The sequence below is a fragment of the Olea europaea genome, unplaced genomic scaffold (assembly GCF_002742605.1).
Source record: "Olea europaea var. sylvestris unplaced genomic scaffold, O_europaea_v1 scaffold870, whole genome shotgun sequence".
NCBI lineage: Eukaryota > Viridiplantae > Streptophyta > Magnoliopsida > Lamiales > Oleaceae > Olea > Olea europaea.
In genome coordinates this window covers 102,020-112,011 of record NW_019267156.1, presented here as the reverse complement: position 1 = coordinate 112,011, position 9,992 = coordinate 102,020, and the positions used below count along the sequence as shown (strand labels likewise).

Below are 9,992 nucleotides of genomic sequence, written 5' to 3'. Positions count from 1 at the left end.
TTATTATTTTCTTTTTGATTTGAATGGTGGTATTTGTTAAAGGCGGATTCTCAAATTGGAAAAAGAAAGAATATATAAGAAAACACGTTGGGGCTTTAAGTAGTGCACACAATCAAGCTCGGGTCAAATATGAATTGTTTAAGAATTAAGAACAAAGTATTCGATCTTGTCTCGTTAAACAATCACATCAAGCTCGAACAAATTATCGAATCCAATTAAATGCTTCAATTGATTGTGTTCGATTTCTTCTACGACAAGGGATGACATTTCGTGGACATGATGAATTTGAAGATTCAAACAATCAAGAAAACTTTCTTAAACTACTGCATTGGTTGTGTGATCATAATCATGATTAAGGCCATTACTTTGACAAATGCACCTGAGAATTTGAAATTAACATCACCAAGAGTGCAAAAAGATATTGTAAGTGCTATTGTTTCTGAATGTCTACATGTGATTTTCGAAAATGTTCGTGATAGTTTCTTCCCAATTTTAGTTAATGAATCTCGAGACATTTCTGTGAAAGAGCAAATGTTAGTTGTCATTGGTTATGTGAAGAGTGGGTGTATATTGGAACATTTTATTAGTGTCATTCATGTTTTGAATACCACAGCTGCCTCACTTAAGGCTGCAATTAATCAATTATTCTCAACGCATAGCTTAAGCATATCTAATTTGAGAGGTCAGGGATATGATGGAGCTAGTAACATGTGAGGTGAGTATAATGGTCTCAAAGCACTTATTTTGAAAGAAAATCCAAGTGCTTACTACATCCATTGCTTTGCTCATCAACTTTAACTAACTCTTGTAGCTGTGGCACAAAAAATTCGAAGATTGAAACTTTCTTCACTACAGTACATAGATTGGTGAATATTGTTGGAGGATCAACTAAACGGAGTGATCTTAATCGAGAGAACCAAAGAAAGAAAATTCTTGAATCACTTAGTGTTGGTGAAATATCAAGCGAACAGGGTCTCAATCAAGAAATTACTCTTTAGCGTTTTGGTGATACACGTTGGGGCTCTCACTATAGTTGTTTAATTAACTTGATTGCCATATTTTCAACTATAGTCGATGTCATTGAGATGATTGCTATTGATACTATAAGTACCGGAAAAAGAGGTGATGCATGCATTTCATTGGAGTTGATGTTAAGATTTAAATTTGCATTTAATCTACATCTCAGGAAAAAGATTTTAGGGATTTCAAACGAATTGTCAAGAGCATTACAAAGAAAGGACCAAAATATTGTCAATGCTATGAAATTGGTGCAAATATGTAAAATATGGCTCCAAATCATGAGAGATGATGGATGAGATTCTTTTTTGGGAGTGATTTGTTCGTTTAGTGAAACTCACAAGATCAATGTTCCCGTTATGGATGATATGTTCGTAACTGTAGTTCGTCCACGGCGTGAGACAGTGACAAATTTGCATCATTTTCGTGTGTAAATGTTTTATATGCCGTCATTAATATGCAACTTTAAGAGTTGAATGATCGTTTTTTTGAAGTAAATAGTGACTTGCTTATTTGTATTGCGTGTTTATCTTCAAGTAATTCATTTGCTGCTTTTGACAAGATCAAATTGATTCGACTATGTCAGTATTATCCAGTATGTTTTGATGCAGCAGATATTCTAGAACTTGATGATCAACTAGATATGTATATTCTTGATATGCACACTTCTGAAGATTTTGAAGAATTACAAGGTATTAGCGATCTTGCACAGAAGTTGATTGTGAAGAATAAACATGAAGTGTATCCATTAGTCTACAAACTTGTGACACTAACCTTAGTTCTTCCCGTGGCTACTGCTCCGATCGAGAGAGCATTTTCTGCAATGACTTACATCAAAAATTGTCTTCGCAATCGAATCGAAGATCAATGGTTGAATGATAGTTTGATTGTATATATTGAGAAAGATGTTTTTGATAAGATTGAAAATGATGTAATTATGGAATGTTATCAAAGTATGAGAACACGTAGATAGCAATTGTAATAAGATATATCTTATTTTAATTTTTCATCACTTTTTTAAAAGTTCGTTATTGACCCCCTAGTCTAAAATGTCTACGTCCGTCCCTGATTACTAGCTTCTCTAAAATCATCTTTGCTGGTTCAGTTTCATCTTCAACGTCTTTGAACTCCACGTTGGGTTTTCCTGTGTTTCCTCTTATTATTATTATTATTATTATAATATATTTATTTATTCTTTTATGAATCGGGTTGAGGAAGCGAAATTGCGAATATGAATGTAATTTTATTTGTATGCCAACAACAATTTTACCTTGAACAAAGTTCTGCATCATAATGGTCCATACAAATTATCATCACAACACCTCCCAAGCGCTAACATTTTTCGTCAATCTTCTTTCAACCAGTTAGCATACATCATCTCTATCACACGAGAGTTTATCATCACAAGATTTTCAATTTTAGTAATTAGTTGAGTTCAGCTTTGTCACGTACATCTAAAGATTTATCTTACACGTTCACGAGGCTAAATCAAGAACATGACTCTATACTATACATGTTAGGGACATGAAGTTAATGCCTTAATGGAGTCAATAGAGTCGACGTCATCGCATCAATCTTCAAACCGATATAGTAACTGTGTTGACATTTCTGGAAACAAAAAACCCCACTTGATAAAATATATTATCTTGGAAACTGAACATTTAATGCTTAATAAAATAAAATATTCTATATTAGTGACCAATAAAGTGACAGGTTGTTAGGAATAGTCAAATCGATAAATCTTGAAGACATAAGAGACTCAGTGTCTTTTAGCTACCGTTTGGCCCCATTTTTCAAAAATAAAAATGGATGAAATAATTTTTTAAAAAAATAAATGGTTAAAAAAGAAGAATTTTTTTTTTGATTTACGTATAACATTATTTTATAAAAAATTGTGTGGTTGAAAATAAGAGAGAAATGAAATGAAATTTAATAGAAGCCAAACGAGAAAAGAGTCAATATTAAGAATCATGTTTTAAGAGACTCTTTAAATTAACATTTTCATTTAATCTCTGTTTGGTACTCATTTTTTTCAAAATGCATTTTTCTCTTTTTTCTTTTCAACCACACATTCTTTATTAAAATAATATTACACGTAAATCCAAAATTTTTCCTCATTTTTTAACCACACATTTTCTATCATTTTACTATTCTAAAATACATTTTTATATGAAAATGAATTTTAAACACCCTCTTAAAGAAGAGTAATGTTATTCGTAGTCGTTCACTGCGGTAGTCACCCTACGTAGCATACACATGGCATGTGATTATTTGATACATTAATGTGGTATGTTTTTTATTCATTAATGTATCAAATAACTACCTGTCATGTATATGCCACATAAGGCGACTGTTGCAGTGAGCGATTGCAAATAGCATTATTCCTTAAAGAATGGGCAGATTCATTCTCTTTAATTAAATGTATTCAAAGTATTTCAAATTTCAGTGTTAAAAATTAATATAATGATTTAAAGAAAAGTTAATTAAAATAAAAGAGAGAAAAATAATAAATATTTTTTAGGGTGGTAAAACTAAGTATTAAATAAAAAGAGCTTTTTCGAGTCCTTCAAAAATTTTATTCTCTAAATTTATAAATGCACTCTAAATTATAAAATATGCTTTTTAAAATTAAAGACTCTCTTGAGAATGTTCTAAGAGAAATTGAAACCATGTGGCTTTTATGACTTTGTTTGGTTCAATAGCTTGAAAAATGTAGAGTTGTTATTGAATTTTTTTATTTTTATTATTATTATTTTTTAATGTATATGCAAGTGTTTTCTGCTGTATATAATTCTTTCATAACGAAATTCGATAAATAATAAATATTGGATATACCGAAATTCACTTCCTCAACCCCAATTAAAAAAAAATAAAAAATAAGAAAATAATAATAATAATATACCATTTTCAAGCATAAATAAAAGTTGCAGACACTAATTTTCTTTTTCTATTGAATCTCATTTTCTTTCAACTGGCATTCATAAAAATTGATATGAATTATCGTTTTGGATTCTGAATCTTCAAGATCGAGATTAACATTATTTATAAATAAAAATTTGGGACAATTTTTAATTTTTAAATATTTATTTTTCAAATAATATGATAACTCAAAATAAGGCGAAAAGGTGTACTATACTCTCGTAATGTTTTTTCTTTTTCCTTTTTTTTCCCCCAATATTCCCGCTCCATATTTTATTAATCTTTCCAGTGTTTCTTTAATGTTGTTGCATTTTTAGAAATACAAACTTTATTAAAGAATTTTTAAAAATCAAAATACTTAATTTTTTTTTATCTCATTGACTGTTAAGGTCATGTTTGAACCACATTTTTTTCAAAAAAAATATATTCTTAAACAGTGATTTGTCATCATTTCAACTACACATTTTTCAATAAAATAATATTACGTATAAATTCAAAATTTTTCTTTATTTTTTAAATATACATTTTCTATCAATACACTATTCAAAAATATATTTTTAGGAATTTAATGTGACTCAAAATAGAGGCCTTTGTTTAAACCTCAAATTTGAGAAAATTAAATTTTGTAATAATAATTTTTAGAAAAATGTTTAGTTAAAAATTAAAAAAATTAAATTTACATTGAAAATTATTTTATTGAAAGAGTGGATGATAAAAAAATAAATTTTTAAATGGGATAAAGCCATTCTACCAAATCTATTTTACCAGATTTTCTACAGGTGACTCACAATAGGAGTGGACCCCATCCAATAAAAAATGCCCAAAAATTACCTACTCCTTGCACGTGAGTAATCTGTGGCGGTTCTGTTGAGCCCCGCATAGTAGAATAGCATTACCCTTTTAAATATTGGAACTCGAATGAGATTGAAAGAAATCAAAATGTAATGATGAAATTTGGAATATTCGCTTTATGGCAGTATATGCGGTGCAGTTGGAAAATTAAAAGCGAAATTTTGCTCTTCTATGCCCGTTCGAAAATTAAAAGCGAAATTTCGTTATATTTTATTTTTTATTCTCTTATTTTTAATCACACAAAAATATTATTACATGTAAATAGAAATTTTTTTTTATTTTTCAACCACTTTATTTTTAAAAAAAAAATATTTCACTCATTTTCATTTTAAAAAAATGGGACAATGGGTCCACGTCACGTGATATGTACAACGAGTGCTAATTATATTAATAATATAATTTTTTTGTGGCCAATGTGACAGACCAGGCTTGTTACCATGAGATGCACGAGGGAATCGATGTTCGTACAGAAATTATAAAAGGTCGTTTTATCAATAATATAATTTTTTACAAATATATTACATCTTAATTATATTTAATATCTTGTTTGAACCCCGTCAAAATTCGTGATACATTTTTCTCTCTTTTTTTAATTATATATTTTTCGATAAAATAATATTATATATAAATTAAAAAAATTCTTCTTTTTCAAACATACATTGTCCAAAAAAACATTATTTCAAAAATTATAACATCAAATAATGAGGCCAAATAGGAGCTAGATATCATTAACTTTTATTCATTATTACACTTATATTCTTAATTTTTCTTGATCACGTTCATATTTTGAACATTTTATTGATTAAAATTTTTTCTTCTTAATCATAATTTTTGCCCAAATATTGTTATCGCATTTTGAAATGAGGTTTAATTATTTAGTTGCATCATTGCATTATAATTTGTTTTCATTAAAAAAAAAGAAAAAAAAAAGGTTGAACCCCAATCTTGAGGGCCCCACCGCCTCGTTCCTGGAGTATTGTGCAAGAGGTAAATCGAAGGATGTGCCCCAATCGGCCAGAGAACAAAAGTTTGCCCGTACACTGGTACTCACAAAGAGTCCAATTTCATATCTCAGGAATCGAACCCTCACACTGCGGCTGTTAGCAAAGTTGAGACTACCACTACACTTATGTCCTTTACACCACTGGTTTATTTAAAAGTAAAATGGTCAAAGGTGTGTTTTTACTATTTATTAAGTGCCTGTCAAGCCCTAATTCTTTTTTGCCGAAATATATTTTGAAATATTATTTTAATGAAAAATGTATAATAAGGAAATTTTTTTGAAGAGAAATCATAATTGGGAACAATTTATTTTAGTTTAAGAATAAAAATGCAATATAAAAATGTTTGAGACATAAATGTGACAAATTAAACTAATTGACAGTTTACCCTTTTTTAAAAATCAACCCACCATATCGTAGAAATCATTATTTAACAAATTGAAAAAGTGCAAGTTAGAGAAGGGGACGAATCGAAAATCCCATGAAAAAGAATATAAGTACAAGATACCTTAAATCGAATCTAATAAGGATTCGGAAAAAAAGGTAACCAAAACTAATAAAAATAACCTCTATAAATCGATTACTAGTAAGTAAGTCCAATGTTTGAATCTTCTTTTGATAAAGAGATGTGCAAAATAAAATCTTCACTCAAGGAAAGTCGACGAGAGTCATTGCAAATGATGAAACATCAATACTTGTCCATGGGGTGTTTTCGCAACTTCATCTTCACATCCAACAAGATTGCCTTCTTTTTCAAAAGATAAAGTTCCCACATTTTCTAACAATCGAGGAGGCAAGTGGTACATTGTAAAGTCGAGGTGGAAAGCTTCCCTTGTTTGGTATCAATTTAAGTTAAAATTAATAATTAATTTTAATCGCATATTTTATGAGTCCCACAATCACACATTCCATTAATTTCTATCAAAATTTACTAAAAAAAAGATTTTAATCCTACGAAACATAGTACAGGGATTTTAAATATATTTGCATAACGAAATTAAAAATTAAAAATGAGACAAGTAATTAGCCAATAGGCTGTCCTTGTTTGTTTATCAATAGGCAAGAAAATAAGTTATGAAATAGCCAATTTGAATTTACATATAAATATTTCAATAATTCTGCACGTCCAGAATTATTCCAACGGAAGAAAAATAGGATACTCATATGGGGTGGGGGCCCTGTGAGTTTTATACTGGAGACAAAAAAACACTACCAACCCATGCATGTGTGTGTGTTTTGAATTCTTGTATAAATTCTGTTCAATAATCTTTGTACCTATAGCAATACTTTAAATATTTTTTTGTAAGAATGTTTGATTTAGCTCTTGTTTGAATCCCATTTTTGTGAAGAAAATGAATTTTTGAATAGTGTATTGATGAGAAATGTGTGGTTGACAAATAAGGAAAAGTTTTTTATTTGCATATAATATTATTTTATTAAAAATATGTGATTGAAATGATGTCAAATCACTGTTAAAGAATGTATTTTGATTGAAAAATGGGGTTTAAACATGGGCTTAAAATGAGTTTAATAAAAAATAATTTTAAAATAATGATTGACAAACAGGTACAAAGTTCGGTGCAATGAATTAAAAATATGACAAATGCTTTAAGGGCTCACAATATTTTCCCGAATTTCTTCCATAAAATCTGTCCACGTACCATTACTGCCTACTGGAAGATAAGCGACGCTGTACGAACATATTGTCATCTCAAACGTCATGCATTCGCCTCTTCCTATTTAAATATTGCCAAATCCCCAATGCTATGTACCACTACTCATTTCTAGTCAAGATTATAGAAGATCTGCTGCAATAATATTTTTATTATTATACCTCACACACTGCCAGAAAATGGTTCGTCCTCACGTCCTCCTCGTAACCTTTCCTGCACAAGGGCATCTCAATCCACTGCTTACATTTGCCAAGACCCTTGTCAGAAATGGCATTGAAGTTACCTTTTCAACTGGTTTATATGCCCAGCAACGGATAGCCAAAGCTGCCGGCGATGTCACCAACGACATTACTTTTACGGCATTCTCTGATGATGGGTGCAAACCCAGTGAAGATCACGATCAATACATGAAAGAGATCAGAAATCGCAGTTCCAACACTATAAGGAAAACGATTCTCAGCAGTGCCGAGCAAGGCCGTCCAGTTACGTGCCTAGTTTATAGTCTCCTGCTTCCATGGGCTGCAGCGGTGGCACGTGAAATGCATGTCCCGAGTGCTCTTCTGTGGATTCAGCCAACAACTGTGTTGGATATATACTACTATTATTTCAATGGCTATGGTGAAGAAATCACTAATTCGTCGGATGATCCTTCCTGGAAAATCCAGCTTCCTAGACTTCCATTGCTAGCTAAACGTGATCTTCCCTCCTTTGTGCTTCCTCCGAGCAGCGATCACAAAGTTTTTGCGGTTTCTACGTGTAAAGAGCATCTAGAAACATTAGATGCAGAAACAAAGCCAAAAGTTCTTGTGAATTCATTTGATGCGCTAGAGCCTGATGCACTTAAGGCGATTGAACATTACGAGTTAATCGGGATTGGACCCTTAATTCCTTCTGCATTCTTGGGTGGTGAAGATCCGTCTGATAAGTCTATTGGTGGTGATCTTTTTCATCAATCAGAGGATTATGTGCAATGGTTGAACTCCAAGCCCGATTCTTCTGTTGTTTATCTGTCATTTGGGACTATTCTGAGGCTCCCGAAAGTTCAACTTGAGGAGATTGCTAAAGGATTACTCGAGTGTGGCCGACCCTTTCTGTGGGTCATTCGAGTAAAAGAAAACCCAGAAGAAGAAAAAGATGACGATAAACTAAGTTGTCTAGTAGAATTGGAAAAACTGGGAAAAATAGTACCATGGTGTTCCCAACTCGATGTCCTAACACACCCCTCGGTGGGTTGTTTCGTGACACATTGTGGATGGAATTCGACATTGGAATGTATATCATGTGGTGTTCCCATGGTGGCCTTTCCATTCTGGGCTGATCAAGGGACTAATGCGAGGCTGATACAAGATGTGTGGAGGACAGGCCTAAGAGTGAAACCCAGAGAAGATGGCACCGTTGAGAGCGACGAGATCAAGAGGTGCATTGAAACAATAATGGACGACGGAGAAAAATGTCGAGAATTGAGGGAGAATGCTAGGAAATGGAAAAATACTGCAAGAGAAGCTATGCAGGAGGATGGATCTTCCACTAAGAACTTGAAGGCTTTTGTTCAGGAACTTGGAGATTTTCACTAGGAGGTGATGCTGAAGATTGAAGTCTGATTCTTATTTGAACCGTACTGTTCTTGAACCCTGCTGTTTGAACACGAACAGGTTTACTGTTATTATTATTTAAGTATTTGTTCATTTAATTAAGAGGGGTCTTTGACAGTAACGGTTTATATTTTAAGTTGAATTATTTAAGCATTGTTATGATTTTGATCGTCTTTTTTGTGATTATTGAATATAAAGACTCTTAAAGACGATTTCTTCAAACATTCTCAATTCGATGTTTGCATCAAATTTTGTGGTCATTTTCATTTAGCTTCATCTGTCTTTTTATTTTGTACAGATTCCGTGCTACAGTGCGTAACAAAAATGTGCTGGATAATGTAGGTTCATATTTGGCCTTATTTCATAAAATTCATTTTTAATGTGATTTTCATAATTCTTATTAATTTTTTGAGGAATTGCAATTCTTATGGGTTAGGTGGGAAAATGGGTTTTCCAACTTTAATTTTATTTATTCATTTATTTATTATTTTTTTGACAACGGAAACAAATTCTATCTACAATTGTAATACATTTTACCTTTTTAATTGATAATTTTCATAAAAAATAAAGTCAAACGAATATAGAAAGATCCAAAATTTCAAGATTTTTTAGGTGAAAAATTATACTAATAAAATATATTTACCTGACAATTCTCAATAAAATAAATTTTAGGTAATTCAATTTCTTGATGTTCGTTTTTCTTTCCATCTAAATTCCATTCTTACGATGAAACGAACCCTTAAAGAAAGTGAGAATTCATCAAGAAAGAAGAAAGCAATATCTACCGGAGAAAAAAAAAAGGGAAAAATAAAATAAAAATAAAGAAACAGTCTTCTGAGAGATGGCAACATCAGATTCTATTCAATATGCATAAGTTAAAAATTAGAGAAAAATACAAGTCATTAGTTCACTTGCTTGAGAGAATATTTATCATGAGT

At 31.2% G+C, this 9,992-nt stretch overlaps 2 protein-coding genes across 2 annotated transcripts; both read left to right on the top strand.

The window, feature by feature from the left end:
- The first annotated feature begins 348 nt into the window (after positions 1-348).
- LOC111392022 lies at positions 349-1,990 on the top strand. Its single transcript, XM_023017311.1, has 4 exons — positions 349-710; positions 812-972; positions 1,072-1,122; positions 1,629-1,990. The coding sequence occupies exons 1-4, from the start codon at positions 349-351 to the stop codon at positions 1,988-1,990; spliced, it is 936 nt and encodes a 311-aa protein (XP_022873079.1).
- A 5,500-nt stretch (positions 1,991-7,490) lies between these two features.
- LOC111392018 (crocetin glucosyltransferase, chloroplastic-like) lies at positions 7,491-9,276 on the top strand. The gene has a single exon (XM_023017305.1). It carries the CDS (start codon positions 7,642-7,644, stop codon positions 9,034-9,036), a length of 1,395 nt encoding a protein of 464 aa, XP_022873073.1. The 5' UTR covers positions 7,491-7,641; the 3' UTR covers positions 9,037-9,276.
- The last annotated feature ends 716 nt before the right edge of the window (positions 9,277-9,992 follow it).

Bases quoted from the DNA above. Each gene is read 5' to 3' on its own strand.
- LOC111392022 (XM_023017311.1), top strand. From the start codon at position 349: ATGATTAAGGCCATTACTTTGACAAATGCACCTGAGAATTTGAAATTA. The intron at 711-811 runs GTGAGGTGAGTA...TAACTCTTGTAG, and splicing joins TATGATGGAGCTAGTAACAT to CTGTGGCACAAAAAATTCGA. The intron at 1,123-1,628 runs GTGATGCATGCA...GTTTTGATGCAG, and splicing joins TATAAGTACCGGAAAAAGAG to CAGATATTCTAGAACTTGAT.
- LOC111392018 (XM_023017305.1), top strand. From the start codon at position 7,642: ATGGTTCGTCCTCACGTCCTCCTCGTAACCTTTCCTGCACAAGGGCAT.